Source organism: Eleutherodactylus coqui, chromosome 1 (genome assembly GCF_035609145.1).
Source record: "Eleutherodactylus coqui strain aEleCoq1 chromosome 1, aEleCoq1.hap1, whole genome shotgun sequence".
NCBI classification, from domain to species: Eukaryota; Metazoa; Chordata; class Amphibia; order Anura; family Eleutherodactylidae; genus Eleutherodactylus; species Eleutherodactylus coqui.
The window spans coordinates 185,089,596-185,105,864 of NC_089837.1; the positions used below are offsets into that span (position 1 = coordinate 185,089,596).

The 16,269-nt window shown below is 41.9% G+C and overlaps 1 protein-coding gene across 1 annotated transcript in view; it reads left to right on the plus strand.

The window, feature by feature from the left end:
* Window positions 1-16,269, plus strand: part of LOC136572513 (CD109 antigen-like) — a 51,999-nt gene that overhangs the window by 11,542 nt on the left and 24,188 nt on the right. The window contains exons 7-14 of the mRNA XM_066573189.1: window positions 899-1,008; window positions 1,092-1,283; window positions 1,390-1,485; window positions 5,688-5,870; window positions 6,959-7,111; window positions 7,596-7,625; window positions 8,664-8,709; window positions 10,152-10,248. Of these exons, the coding sequence (XP_066429286.1) occupies window positions 899-1,008; window positions 1,092-1,283; window positions 1,390-1,485; window positions 5,688-5,870; window positions 6,959-7,111; window positions 7,596-7,625; window positions 8,664-8,709; window positions 10,152-10,248 (907 nt within the window). The remainder of the gene's footprint in view (window positions 1-898; window positions 1,009-1,091; window positions 1,284-1,389; window positions 1,486-5,687; window positions 5,871-6,958; window positions 7,112-7,595; window positions 7,626-8,663; window positions 8,710-10,151; window positions 10,249-16,269) is intronic.

The following is a 16,269-nucleotide window of genomic DNA, read 5'->3' on the forward strand; positions in this document are numbered from 1 at the left end:
CATTGTGTATCTCTGCACTTCAAAGTTGAACACTGGGTATGTACTACCTATCTATCCTCGTGAATGGATGAGCGCTGCAGCGCTGTAATCTGTGCTTTATTGGGAAGTCCTTTAACATCAAACTTCCCATTATGAATGCTTCTGCCAATGTATCTCTATTGTGACAGCGGCTGGTATGCAGAGCATGTGAAAACTATGTTATACTTAAACATAAGATTTATATATTTAATTTTTCAGCAAAGCCTTGTTAACTGTAATACAGTACATGTGCATGATGATAATTATAAATTATAATCCCCCAACCCCTACTGCATGTGTATGAAATTAGTATTTAAAGAAAGCCTCATCTGTAGCAAAAAAGTAGCACAAAACTAGTAACACATATGAAAGTTTTAGTCATTATCCCAGCATTTGTATAATATTTCTAAACAGTGTTTTGTCATTAATGCCAAAAATGGCCTTTATACAGGAATTATACAGAATAAGATAATGGGACATATCCCCACGTAAGTAAACTATGCACTGGCATTCGTGTAAGAAATGTATTAAGAGGTGTAAGTCTCCTAATATATTTGTTGCATCTAGTGGTACCTCCATGCGCCAGATTGGAAACCTACGACATCTAGGAGCTAGCATAGGCTTTAACTTTAATTTAGGCCCCTTTCTGGCTTAAATTATAGCAGTGGGCAGAGCTAGCATTTGGAGTCACACCTCCTAATACTAGGCCCTGTCCATTTTTTTTAGTGGCAGGGCTCAGTGTTAAACTTTCAAAAGGCTGCAATTTTGAAAATTTGCCTTTTTTGTACAACAAAAATCTGGTGAACAAGATTTATTACACTTACCCAAATATGAGTAACTGCTTAATGTAGAGTTAATATAATCTAATATTATATTATAGGTATTGAAGTAAATACAGAATCATACATATTAAGTGCAACTTCAGAATACAGACTGAATCTCATCAGCCAGCAACCAGCTTTTGGTCCTGGTCACAATTTCACAGCTAAGGTAAATTAGTGTTATGTCATAGTAATAACAGTGATATACCGTATGTGGATTGCTTCCTTATGTGGACTAATGTGTTTTTGCAGGTTCGGGTGCAACGCATTGATAACAATCCCTTAAGCACAGAGGAGAGAGATGAACATGTGGCTGTTAAAATGACTCAATGGAGAGGCTCATCGGACAGCTACACCACTGGACTACAGTACACCATTCCAGAATCTGGTGTCATTGACCTGCAATTTCCTGTTTTACAAGCCATTCAATGGATAACAATTAATGTGAGTATGAAAGCAAAAAGTGAACTTTATCATAAAACAGATGACTTTTTAGATGATAATTGTCAATAAATCTTCTACTTCACATTTTTCTTTCTTTCTTGGTTAGGTTGAGTATAGAAATGTCAGTGAAATCTTTAGCTCTGATGTAGTATATACAAGAAATCCTTTTATTGACATCCAGATCCCAGATTCAACCTTGAAGGTAATTGAAATATATCACACAATTAATACTCACCCTGTATTTATTCTGTTGTATTAAAGAAAATGTCCAATAGGGAAGCATTGGCCCTCCAGTTATTCCTCCCCTATATAGACTCCACATGGGTACAGATGGAGGGGGGTGGATGTACCCAGGCCCCTAAGCCCTTAGTTACATCCCTGCTCCACATTGCATTGTACCTGGCACTCTTCACCTGGACACTGGGGCTGGTAGCTACCTTCTTTTTCACAAAACTATGCTGTTTCTTACAATTTTTTTGTATATATGAGGAGCAAATTTCTGCAGAATATTATGCAGTTACAGAACAGTTAACTTCATTTTGGGTCTTGCCAAATAAATTTTGGCCTTACAGAAAGCATTTGTTAGGGAATCTGGAGTTCTCAGATTCTCATGAAAGTAAATCAAAAGAGCAAATTAGGCCATCTTCACAAAGGCCATAAGGACTGCAGAATGTCTGCTGGCAGAATGACAGTGGACATTCTGCAGCATTTACAGTACAAGCAGGGCTGGTTTTCGAAAAAGTGTGGACCTGGGCAAAATTAGAAATGGGGCCCAAAATACTGCATTAAGAGCACAGTCATATTAGAAATATTCAGGAGGCGGTGTGCAGAGTGCTGTGATGCTGAGCTCTAGTATTTCCAGGGGTGTTGCTAGGGTTTTACAAAAACAATATGCCCACTATGAGTACCACTATATATGGTGAGTATTGTTACCATCATAGAGGGGCTTGAGTATTGAAAAGAGGAAGTGACTGTAAGATACACAAATTTGATATCAATGAATTTGTTGCACAACATCAAAAATATTTTCCACATTAGAGGTGTTTAAATTGAGCCCCCTTTGTTATTCGACATGTATTGAGCATATAGTCAAGTTCCTATCATACATATTGTAACATATCATGAGTGACTGATACAATGGCTTCTGTAATGCGTACTCACAGATCATATGTGGTGGGTGGTAAGAATGGTATGTAGACTATCTGTACAGAGAAAAAAAATCACAAGGCGTAAGGTCCAGGGGTGAGTGGGGAGGGAGTGGAACTTGGAGGCCAATGAAGAAGTTCATTATACTCATGACCTGCACAGCCTATCCATCTGTATGGTAATTGCTTATTGAGCTCTTCTGACTTCATTGAATTCATTGAGGGATTCAACAGATGATGGCTCATGGGTCTTTTGCAGTGACAGGAGAAAAGCATCAGATTGTCTGTCATTTATAAATTCATGTTAGTGGCGAGGGGCCCTTGGGCCCCCTAATTTATGCCCCCCTCCACACCTGGGATTGCTACCCGCTATGCTATGCCACTGCAACCAGTCTGCACATTTGCACATTGGCAAATCCAGTTAGTGCCTCTGATTGCCTGGGGGCTCTGGGCATTTGCCCAATTTGCATCCCCTCTAATGCCAGCTGTGAGTACAAGCCATCCCCACATGGTTTGGAAATTTTCCTCAACAAATCCACAGCATGTGTATTTATGATGCAGATTTTTTCCTACGGAATTCAATTTTTGCAATACAAGGGTTAAATTCCGCTGCTGCTCCACAACGAAAAATGCTGCAAAATCCACATCATTTAGGTACAGGTTTGGCCATCGCGGATTCCCAACGTAATTGCTGCTGGTATTCCATATTGGAATGTCTGCAGCAATTTCACAATGTGTGAAGGTGCCCTTAAAATACTTGGTTGATGACTACAGTACTAAGTGTTATGCTGCTTTTAATCTATATATTTATGTGTGTTATTAAATGCAGGTTGGGCAAGAATTTACCATACAGGTTACAACCTACGTAACGATAACAGAAATTTCCTATGTGGTATGTAGTGAATATACTTTTATTCTGAAAACTTCAATCTTCAAAGTTCTTCAAATTGAAATATGATTTACATATTTTTAAAAAATGCTTTTGCTCATGAGTTTTGCTAATTTCTCTAGTGTTTGCTGTATTACATGATTGATTTCTACCTTGCATAAAGTATAAAGGCCCATTTACACGTAACGATGATCGCTCAAGCGACAGTTTGAGTGACAGCTTTGATTATTGATCATTTTGCATAAACGTTTAAAGGGGTTGTCCCGCGCCGAAACGTTTTTTTTTTTTTTCAACCCCCCCCCCCCCGTTCGGCGCGAGACAACCCCCGATCCAGGGGTTAAAAAAGAACACCGGAGAGTGCTTACCTGAATCCCCGCGCTCCGGTGACTCCTTACTTACCTGCTGAAGATGGCCGCCGGGATCTTCACCCTCGGTGGACCGCAGGGCTTCTGTGCGGTCCATTACCGATTCCAGCCTCCTGATTGGCTGGAATCGGCACGTGACGGGGCGGAGCTACACGGAGCCGGCATCCTGCACGAGCGGCCCCATTGAGAAAAGAAGAAGACCCGGACTGTGCAAGCGCGGCTAATTTGGCCATTAGATGGCAAAAATTAGTCGGCTCCATGGAAACGAGGACGCTAGCAACGGAACAGGTAAGTGAAAAACTTCTTATAACTTCTGTATGGCTCATAATTAATGCACAATGTACATTACAAAGTGCATTAATATGGCCATACAGAAGTGTATACCCCCACTTGCTGCCGCGGGACAACCCCTTTAAGTAGCTACTCAGCTTCTTAAGAGCAATTAAGTGTGCAAATGAAGTCTTAGCTGAAAGCAGTTAAAGGGGTTGTCTCGCGAAACCAAGTGGGGTTATACACTTCTGTATGGCCATATTAATGCACTTTGTAATGTACATCGTGCATTAAATATGAGCCATACAGAAGTTATTCACTTACCTGCTCCGTTGCTAGCGTCCACGTCTCCATGGTTCCGTCTAATATCGCTGGCGGCTTGCTTTTTTAGACGCGCTTGCGCAGTCCGTTCTTCTGCTCTGAGCACGAGCCGCTTCAGCCTGCTAGCCGCTACAGCTCTTCTGCGCATGCGCAGACGAGCTGTAACTTCTCAGGAGCGCGCTGGAGTGGCCATTCTGCTACCATCCTCTCTTAGAAGAAGGTGCAGAAACTTGAGCCGCCCAGCAGTGCCAAGAAGCCGCCCAGCCGCCCAGGTAAGTGATGGGTCAGGGGTGACGAGTAACTAACTGGCCTGGGCCCCGGGGCCTACCGCTGTGGCCCGGGGCCTACAGCTGTCGCGAGGGGACTGCCGCTGGGCCCCCGGGGCCTACCGCTGTGGCCCGGGGCCTACATCTGTCGCGAGGGGACTGCCGCTGGGGCCAGGGGCCTACCGCTGGGGCCAGGGGCCTAGCGCAGGGGAGCCGTGGCCTAGCACGGGGGAGCCGGGGCCTAGCGCCGGTTACCTGCTGCCTGGCGGTGGGTGACTGTGGCCCAAGAGTGTGTGCCGTGGTCGGCCGCGTTCAATCCCGAGGCCCGGTCGGTGGCTGTGGGGTCTGGTCGGCGGCCGCGGTGGGTCTGGTCAGCGGCTGCGGGAAGTCTGGTTGTCAGGGAGACACAGCTGGTAGCGTCTCGGGAGCACGCACGTCGGGCTACAGCAAGCGCGGTGCACCATGGGAGAAACCCGTGGTGCACCTTGAGAAAAGAACCGGCGGCCATCTTTGGGAAACGTTTTATAAGTTGCTGAAACACAAGAACTGTGAGTAGAAACCGGCTTTAAAACCCATTTACACTGCTGCATAGTAATGTATGCTTAAGAAGGGGGACTGGGCAATAAAAAAATTACACCCTTGCCTCGAGACAACCCCTTTAATAGCCAGAGGGCTCTCATCTCCATTCAGCTCCTTTGTTTTCCGACAGGAAACAATGCTATCAGCACTACCCGTGGGGAACTCCTGATGAGGCTGAAGTACGATTTTTAGGTTGGCCTGAATGTAACAATCAGCTAGCAGTGCACGATGGCTGAGCATTTAGACGCAACGATGATTGCTCAAACGATCATTTTTTAGCGATTTTTAAAAAATGATCGCTCTGTGTATATGGGCCTTTAGCCTGTAAGAATACTAAAGCTAAAATAGATGAGCAGCATGATGTGTATATATGAAATAGTGTACCCCCTACTGTAAAGGAAAGAGTATTACTAGTCACTGAGGAGTTCCATGGCCTATAGTGAAGAGTAAATTTATAATATGGTGTAGAGTTAATGTAACTATATTTCACATTATCTATAAACTTATACTGTATTAGTAAATATAATTCTATCATAGTCCATGATTAACTGCATTGTACTTCTTTGTAGGTGGTATCCAAAGGCTTGGTTGTGTTTACTGGGAGAAATAGCACAAACTTTAGCCTTATTCCAGAAGCGTCATGGGCGCCTTCGGCTCAACTAACAGTTTATTGGCTTAATATTAGTAACAATTTTGAAGATATTATGCAAATATCCAAAACATTATCCATAAAAGGGACATTAAACAACAAGGTAACTTTCACGTGTATGCAGACCAGCCAAAACGTACATAATGTATGCTAAATTCGATATAACATCTGTAAGTACCTTGACACTTTTAGGCCACTCTCATACATGGACCTGACAAGCGGGGAAATTTTTCTTTTGTTTTCGGAGGCAGTGTTCCTGCCTTCAACAGCCGTTTTAGCACACCCAATCATTGATGAGATGTGCTAAACGCAAAATATAGAGCACACAACGCTCGAAAATCGCGACAGTGGAAAGCGCCACAATCGAGCACATGTCTACGAGGCTCCCTTGAAATCAATGGGAGCATTATACCGCAATTACCACGGCATTCAAAATGCCGCGGTAATCACTGAAAAATAACGTCTGCGTGAGAATGTCCTTAGGGTGGCTTTACACTGGCCAACTATTGGCTCAAAAATTGCTCAAGTGAGCAGTTTTCAGAAATAGTTGTCCCTTGTAAAAACATGATCGGACGGGGTAATGAGCGAGAAATTGCTCAGTAGATGCTAGTTGCTTGGATTCAGCTCACTAAACCAAAGAGACTAGTGAACAAGTTCTCGCTCAGTGCAAACAGGCAGTAATTGACCTTTCAGTGTCCACGATGAATGGAGGTGGGTGGCCGGAAGAGATCTTCAGTGTGCTCTGCCTCCATTTCCTGAATGACCATCACTCCTGTGTGATAGCACAGAAGGAATAGTCAGAAGCACCTGACAGTCGTCTCATGTAAAGCGACCCTAAGACCACATCCACTCACTGGCCACAATTTACAGCACATAAGGAATACATAAAGCAAAGACATTGATAAGTATCTATAATATCTGATTGTCCATTTTAATCATCTGTTGTATGATGTAAGTTATTATATGCATCCAGGTCTGGATTTAGGCTGCTAGAGGCCACTGGCACATAACCTTAGCACTGTTAGATCAGACATACAAGATATACACATGTTCCCTACTAAATATTATTCTAACTTTTCTGGCACATCTTATAACACCACCTAGCAGTTCATTATTATTTCCTCATTATTTACCTATAGGAGCAAATTAATAATCCAGCACTGGTAACACTTCATATCTGAATCTTTCTAGGTTTCTCTGTCATGGAGTAAAAACATAGCATATCCATCAGAACATGTGTTCTTATCTGTCAATGTGAAGGAGCCTCATTCATTGGTTGGTCTGCAAGTTGTTGAAAAAAGTTCTCTGCTTATGGGAGAAGGATGTGATCTGACTACAAACAAGGTGAGTATACATGCATGGAATCTATATTGGATATCGCTAATCATCAGTAATAAGGGGCATTATATTATTTATGACCAAATTTTCCTTTGCGTTGCACCTTTACATTTTTTCCTCATGTCCAGGTTTACAGTTTTCCTTGGTTGCTCATTGTATCTTTTACGTATTTTGAAGTCGGAAATCAATAAACTTTTCAAAATTATGTAACTAAATTATAAACTTTTACTTTCTAACTCTTACTTCTTTTACTTCTAACGTTTGCTTTAAACAACTGGTCAATGCTCCAAGAGGAGCACAGGATGCCTCATGGAGGCACCATACGGCAGCGCACAGAGTGCCTATGGGTACTTATGATGCCCCTCTTTGCTTTTTTGTTGTTGAGATAGCATGCAGATGCAGAGTCTGGCTACGGGACACCTAAACAGTAAAATGTAACATAAATTCTATTGATGATTTCACTAATTTAATATTTTATTGATACTTCTAGATTTATGATGAGCTGATGACTTACTATCAGGTATGAAAAATACTGCCTATTGAACTGTACATGAATTTCATTTAACAGGATTGTCTATCCCCTTGCCCATTTATGACCTATCCACATTCAGTCCTGACCAAGTGAGGAGCAGGAAGTGGAGTAGCAGCGTGTCTCTCCCATTGATTTCAATGGGAGTAAAGCCAAAGCCCGCACTTCCTTCTCTGTCCGCTGATGACAATGTCCGTGCAACTACACTGGACAGCAGAAGGGATGACCAGCTGATGGATGGGGTCCCGAGCAGCAGACCCCTGTCCATTAACTACTGATGATCTTTTCCAGAGGAGAGATCATCAATGAGAAAAAAGGCCAGATAACTCCTTTAAGAACAACATAATGAATGCAAATGTATTTTTTATACACTTCATTAGAAAATAATTGACCCAAAGGAAGGAACATAATTTGAACCTTGGTTTACATATATAGTGATATTTAAAGAGGTTTTCCCACTTATTGAACTTATAGCAAATTGTCAGGCTCTGCCATCACTTCCTAATTATCAGGACTCTCACTGCTCCACAGAATGAAGGGGTCATACAACTGATTAAGTGCTAGGTCTCCTTCATTAATTTTATCTGTACAGTGACGCTTCTGACTGTGCAGAGGTGCCATGGGTGCTAAGAGTAGCAATATTAAAGGGATGCATGACCTTTCATTTTAGGAATGGTGGGGGTCCCAGATTGGATCCCTGCTGGTCAGAATGTAATGATATTTACATAACATATAGATAGATATGCCATAACATTATAACATGGGGATACCGCAACATTAATTACAGATGTTGGTGTTTCAATGTGGTCTCTTCTCTAGTATCACAGTGGCAATCAAATGTTGCAACAATGTGACAGTGATGTAAAAGTCAGAATTTTACAATCGCAGTTTAACCTCCCTTCTTGTGCCATATTGTATTGGGGAGTGCACTCCATAATTTATTTATTAAGCATATATGTAAACATATATTTTCTCAGTGAAGTTTCTATTGAAAACAGTCAGCAAATGTGGTTTTAATTTTCTGATTAGGGCCTTCCAGCAAGAATGACTGATGCTGTGATCCAAAATAAATACGGTACGTCTGAATGCATGCTCAACAGATTTCTGGGATGTCATCTTTTGTACTGTGATTGTCCAGGGGAATTCTTGCACACGTTGACAAACAATCTACTTTTCTGAAGAAATATTAGATTACTTTATAATATGGACAGCATGGTGGCTCAGTACTTAGCACTGTTACCTTGCAGTGCTGGGTTCAAATCTGACCAAAGGCAACATCTGCATGGAATTTATATGTTCTTTCTATGCTTATATGAGTGTTTTCCACGTACTCCAGTTTCCTTTCACATTACAAAAAGATATCAATAGGTGAATATAGATTGTGAGGTCCCATGCGGACAGGGTCCAGTATTCGTGATAACAATTATATGTGCTATATAAATGAGTAAATAATAACCTAAAATAACAATCAGCATTCAGAATACACCCATCAGACAAACTCAGGGTGATCAGCTGCCTGCTCCAGGCCTTGCATTCTGAAAGGGGTTGGTTGTGTCTGATGGCTCAACCCAATTCTTGTAAAAGGTTGTAGGGGATTTGGAGTTCTGTAGTTAAAAAAACAGAAATGTACATATGTAGATTAGTTTATTGGACCCTAGAAACTCTACATCAGAGAAACGGAACTAGGAAATAAAAGTTTTCAAACTAGCAACAAATAAAGAAAAACAGAACAAACTCTTTTCTGTTTCCAGTAAGATTCCAGACTTTCAGTATTTCTGATTACATTTTATGGTAGGGAACTGTTTACAGCTGTGTGTAAGAAGCTGCATAGAGACACATACAAGTCCATGCGGCACTATATTGTGAAGCCGAAGGCTCTCTGTGTAACAATGCATAGTGCTCTGTTCAGTGCCATACACAGAAGATATTACGCCGAAGGTAGTCCTGCAATACATCGCTTGATGTAACATGTCACATTTTGTTTTGTCAGATTTCTTAAAAATCCATTATAGAAAAACAAAAAGAGAATATGGACAGCAGATAAAGAGTACATGGCCCAACTAGTCTGCCCTTTATATTATCTCTAGAGATGAGCGAGTATACTCGCTAAGGCACATTACTCGAGCTCGTCTCTAAAGATTCGGGGGCCGGCGGGGGAGAGCGTGGAGGAATGGAGGGGAGATCTCTCTGCCCTATCCGTTGCTGTGTCGTTCCCATCACTTTCTTGAATTGCCCAGATTTTCACAAACGAAAACCTTAGCGAGCATCGGCGATATACAAAAATGCTCGGGTCGCCCATTGACTTCAATGGGGTTCGTTACTCAAAACGAACCCTCGAGCATTGCGAAAAGTTCGTCCCGAGTAACGAGCACCCGAGCATTTTGGTGCTCGCTCATCTCTAATTACTAATTATTCAATACTAATGTGCTCATTTTATTTAATTAACATATTAACTTTGGTTACAGTAATCAGTCCACAATATGACCAAATGACACTGTTTTTCACATATTTTTTCAGAATATATTCCGCGCACTAAAGAGCTCACTGTGTTACCTCCAAGACATGCAAAAATTATTTCCCCAGAGAGCTGGATCTGGAAAAATATTAATATAAGGTATATTAACAAATAAACTTGTGATTCTAAATACCAATTGAATTGAATGAATACAATTATAGGACATATTAATGCAATTTGGAATACATGTGCAATAGGAAATGGTGCATGCAGTTGTACATACCAAGCCGCCAATATATGTAAAGGAAGAGCTATTATCTGCTGGAACGTTTGAAAGCTTTGTATGTCACCCACTACTGTATATATTTAATTGTTCTGTCCTCTACCTCTCAGTGACTGTTGGGAGTATTGCAATATATATTACTTGTAGTAAATGCGCAAACCCAAATGTGTTTCTATAGGTTCCAATATATGCTGGTTCTTACGATACATTCTACCTACTGACTCATCAATTATCTGACTGGCAAATATGATGTTAACATTTTCTAACATCTGAAAGATGTATACAACAAGGGCTTAGGAATCGTAATAGTCACTTGCCTTTTTGTTTTTGATGTCATTGAATTATCAGTTGCACTTAGCACAATATATGAATTTCCCTATGATGTTGATAAGAGAGGAAATATAGAGATATGGTAACTAATTTCAAAGAAAGGGAACATCTTTGAGGCATCTGCTAAGTAAGAGGAGAAGGAAGAGAGTAAACGCATGTGTACTACAACCACAGCCAATGCAGCTCAAGTATAACCAGTGTCGGACTGGGGTGCCCAGGGCCCATCAGTAAGATTCATACCGGGGGCTCACCGTACAGCTATATGCAAATATGACCTGATCCTCATTCACAAATTTGTCAACACTGTATTCTCTGTATGCTTCAATAGAAAAGTGGCTGCATTTGTGTATGGCCTGGTTTTTCACTGAAGTATATGGAGAATACTGTGGGCAGAAATTCATAGACTCCCATCCAGCCAATATGTGCAGATCCTGAGGGGAGTGAGGGGGTTTGGGAACCCATCCTAGCTCAAGGCCCACCAGGGAATTTCCCTGAGGGCAAGTTTGAGCCTACCTTTAACTCTCCACCTTTGTAATGGCTGCTGGTCATGACTGGTGGCATGCCCTACCTCCTCCTGCCATTGCACATGGTCAGTGTGGATGTTGTCTGTGGCAGAAGTTGCATCCTCTGTCAGTTTTCAGTCCTCGTATTAAAGGGCCAACGTATGTACCCAGCTTTCCAGTCCACAACCAATCCTAAAAGCTCTGGGCTATTTAGGGTTGCTCCATCCGTGAGCAGGTGCTAGAGCAATCAGTCTCTATGCTGTGTCAAATTGCAAGTGTGTTTGTCTGCTCACCTGTATTTGTATTTGATCTGTGCCTGAGCCACACTGCTTTCCTGACCTCTGTAATCGTAACCTTGACTTGACTTATTACTTGACTACACATTTTTTGTCTGCTGCCTGCCTTGGTCCTTGGCCTCATCTACACTGTGAAAGTATTCTGCCTGATTCTGGCTTTGTTCTACGATTATGTCCCTGCTTATACCTTCCAGTGCTGCATTATGGAAAACCTAACCAAGTGTGCCATCTGTTCCTTAACTGAGACTATTTCTAGGGTATGAAATTATAGAATGGTAAAGTTGGGAGGGACCTCCAGGGTCATCGGGTTTAACCCCGTGCTCAGTGCAGGATTCACTATATCATCCCAGATAGATGTCTGTCCAGCCTATGTTTGAAGACTTCAGTTGAATGAGAACTCACCACCTCCCGTGGTAACCTGTTCCACTCATTGATCACCTTCACTGTCAAAAAAGGTTTTCTAATATCTAATCTGTGTCTCCTCCCTTTCAGTTTCATCCCATTGCTTTTAGTCTTTCTTTGTGCAAATGAGAAATAGGGCTGATCCCTCTGCACTGTGACAGCCCTTCAGATATTTGTAAACGGTCCTTCAGTCTCCTGTTAGTCTTCTTTTTTGCATGCAAAACATTCCCTGATCCTTCAACCGTTCTTCATAAGACATGATTTGCAGACTGCTCACCATCCTGGTAGCTCTTCTCTGAACTTGCTTCAGTTTGTCAATGTTTTTTTTTTAAATTGTGGTGCGCAGAACTGGACACAGTATTCCAGATGAGGTCTGACTAAGGAAAAGTAGAGGGGGATAATGACCTCATGTGATCTAGACCTTATGCTTCTCTTAATCACAATGTTGACTCATTTTCAGTCTGTGATCTATTAGTATACCCAATTTTTTCACATATGCTGCTGCTTAGCCCAATTTATCCCATTCTTTATGCGCATTTTTCATTTTTCTTATCCAGATGTAGTACTTTGTATTTCTCCCTGTTAAATACCATTCTGTTAGTCGCCACTTGTCTAGATCTTTTCGAATCCTCTCTCTCTCTCTTCCCTAGTGTTAGATATACCTCCTAGCTTTGCATTGTCAGCAAATGTGATCACTTTCCCCTCAATTCCCTCATCTAGATGATTTATAAAAATGTTGACCAACACTGGGCCTAGGACAGAGCTTTGTGGTACCCCACTTAGGACATTCTTCCAATTGGATGTGTAGGCATTTATGACCACTCTGAGTACAATCGCTCAGCCAGTTGTGAATCCACCTAACAGTTGCCTTCTGAAGTTCGTCATTTTTTAAAATAAAGATGATGTGAGATACTGTGTCAAATGCTTTACTAAAGTCAAGATATAGTATATCCACCGCATTTTCCTGATCGACCCAATCCATGATTCTGTCATAGAAGGAAATCAGACTAGTCTGGCATGACTTGTTTGTTACAAACCCATTCTGGCTCACGTTAATTACTCCATTCTCATCCAAGTACTGGCATACATGCTGTTTAAAAATGTGTTCAATGACCTCACAGGACTGTAATTTCCTGGATCCACCTTATTCCTTTTTTTGAAGATGGGGACAACATTTGCCCTTCTTCAATCTTCTGTGACTTCTCCTGTTCTACAGGAATTTTCAAAGGTTATGGCAAGTGGTTCAGCAATTCCCTCCACTACTCCCTTCAGTATCCTAGGATGTAGTTCATAAAGATTTGAATTAATTTATATTAGTGAAGTGTTCTCTCACCATTTCCCTATTTACAGATAGCCTGGATTCTTTTATTTTTTCAATAGCACAGAGAAGATCAGTTGATGTTGCTTTTACTTTCTGAGACAAAACAGATACGAAACAGAAATTTAAAAGTTCGGTCTTCTCAACTTCATTTTTAAGCAATTCACCATTTTAATCCTGTAAACATCATATAGTATTTTTGAATTTTCTTTTGACATACCCCCAAATGCTTTATTGATTTTGGCCTCACTTGTGAGCATCAATTCATTATCAGCTGTAGCTATTCTGACACTTGCGCTATAATATCTGCCAACTGGATTATATTTTGCTTTAGATATTCCCCCCTCTTTCCATTTGATAAACATTTTTTTTTCCTTTTAATCATATGTTTAGGTTTGGTGTTCAACCATTTTGGTCTCTTTATATGCTTCCAATTCCTCCTCCTTTTAGGGATTGTTAATGATTGTGCTTTCAGAATCTTATTTCACAAAATTTCCCATCTTTCTTGGACAATTCGGTTCTGAAGAACATCCAACCTCTTTCTTAGTTTATTAAAATCTGCCTTTCTGAAATTCAACCTTGAAGTTTGTGTCTTCTCAGGTCTTCCTCCCCTTACTATCAAAAATACAAGGATAGCATAATCACTGCCTCCTAAGGTCCCAGCCACCCTTACTTCCTTAACCATTACCTCCCTGTTGGTAAGAATTAGGTTCAACATCTCAGATCCCCTTGTTTTCGCTTCTACTTTTTGGAAAATAAAGTTGTCAGCAAGAGCGAATAAGAATTTGTTGGATCCATTACTTTTGCGTGAGAGAGATTTCCAACAAATGTCTGGATAGTAAAATCTCCCATTATTACTATATTGTACTTTTTTTGAGAACGTATGCATTTAATGTAGAAAGAATTCATTCATATCTTCTGCTTGTCCAGGCGACCTACAGAAAATACGTACAATGGTGTCCTTTTTGTTGTTCTCTACTTGTATTTTTACCCAAACAGCTTCTACATAACTACCATTCTCTGAAGCTTGATTCTCTGTGAAGATGTATGTTTTCCTAACATCCCACCAAATTTACGTGATGCCTATGCCATCATATTTCACCTGGAAGACAGCACACCTCTCGTGAGGTTATATCAGGTCTGCAGAGAGCTGCCTTTGTTCCTTTCAACAGGGAATACCCCACAACCAGCACTCTGCTTTCCTTCTTTACAACAACACTTATTTTTCTCCAGGCAAGAGGATTATGAGTGTTTACTAGATTGCTCTTTGTGTGCAAAGTCATATCTTGATGTATCTCTTTGTTCTTCTCCTACTTGAGAACTTGGTACCGGTTCATGAGCATTACGGGTGGCGACCGATTTCTGACCCTCCTGCTTTTTTGGGACACATGCTTCCATTTCTCGGCTCCTGCAGGTACACTGAAAATGTATTTTCCTTCAACATTCTTAAGAGTTACTTCGGCTCTGCTAAGGGAACCATCATCTTCCTTAATGACTTTCAATGTAGCTAGTCTCTCCTCAAGACTTTGCATCTTTTACTCCTATAGAGACATAAGCTAACATTTCTGGCATGGGAAGTCTGGCTTTTCCCCTGGTAGGTTTGCAAACATATGGCATACATTGCATCTTACCATATGGCTACTCTCCTCTTCAATGTTGCATATAGTCAGTTGATATTCACCTTCAAACTTCCAATAGTTAAATTCTTGTAATTATATTTAACCTATAACATATTACTTAGTGATTAAATTTGTGCACCTAGTGGTGCACGGTCTGGCAATATCCTCCAAGCAGCTAGACCCGGCTAAATCCAGTGATTGTCCCACTTACAGCAACGATCAGATCCCAATTGGTGGGTGAAAGAGTGAAAACCAGGGAACCCCAGCTGTTGTACCTGAATCTATCCCCAAGTCAAATCAGTTCTGAGGCACTCCGGACCCTCATCTGCTGCCATGATACCCTTCCTCATGGTTTATACTGACCAAGGAGAAGGGTGTGGGTTTAAACCTGAGCTAAGGCTTTCTTTCACACTGGTCTTTTAGCAGCTGCATTGGCTATGCTTGCTACATTAGCAGACACAGTGTAAGTCAGACTAATGGTCATAGCTAGAGATGAGCGAGCACCAAAATGCTCGGGTGCTCGTTACTCGGGATGAAATTATCGCGATGCTCGAGGGTTCGTTTCGAGTAACGAACCCCATTGAAGTCAATGGGCGACTCGAGCATTTTTGTATATCGCCGATGCTCGCTAAGGTTTCCATTTGTGAAAATCGGGGCAATTCAAGAAAGTGATGGGAACGACACAGCAAGGATAGGGCAGGCGAGGGGCTACATGTTAGGCTGCATCTCAAGTTCCCAGGTCCCACTATTAAGCCACAATAGCGGCAAGAGTGGGCCCCCCCCCCAACAACCTTTACTTCTGAAAAGCCCTCATTAGCAATGCATACCTTAGCTAAGCACCACACTACCTCCAACAAAGCACAATCACTGCCTGCATGACACTCCGCTGCCACTTCTCCTGGGTTACATGCTGCCCAACCCCCCTCCCCCCCGCACGACCCAGTGTCCACAGCGCACACCAAAGTGTCCCTGCGCAGCCTTCAGCTGCACTAATGCCACACCACCCTCATGTCTATTTATAAGTGCGTCTGCCAGAGGAGCCGCAGGCACACACTGCAGAGGGTTGGCACGGCTAGGCAGCAACCCTCTTTAAAAGGGGTGGGGCAATAGCCCACAATGCTGTACAGAAGCAATGAGAAATATAATCCTGTGCCACCGCCATCAGGAGCTGCACACGTGGGCATAGCAATGGAGAACCTATGTGCCACACACTATTCATTCTGTCAAGGTGTCTGCGTGCCCCAGTCAGACCGCGGTTTTTTATAAATAGTCACAGGCAGGTACAACTCCGCAATGGGAATTCTGTGTGCACCCAGAGCATGGGTGGCTCCCTGGAACCCACCGGCTGTACATAAATGTATCCCATTGCAGTGCCCATCACAGCTGAGGTAACGTCCGATTAAATGCAGGTGGGCTTCGGCCCACACAG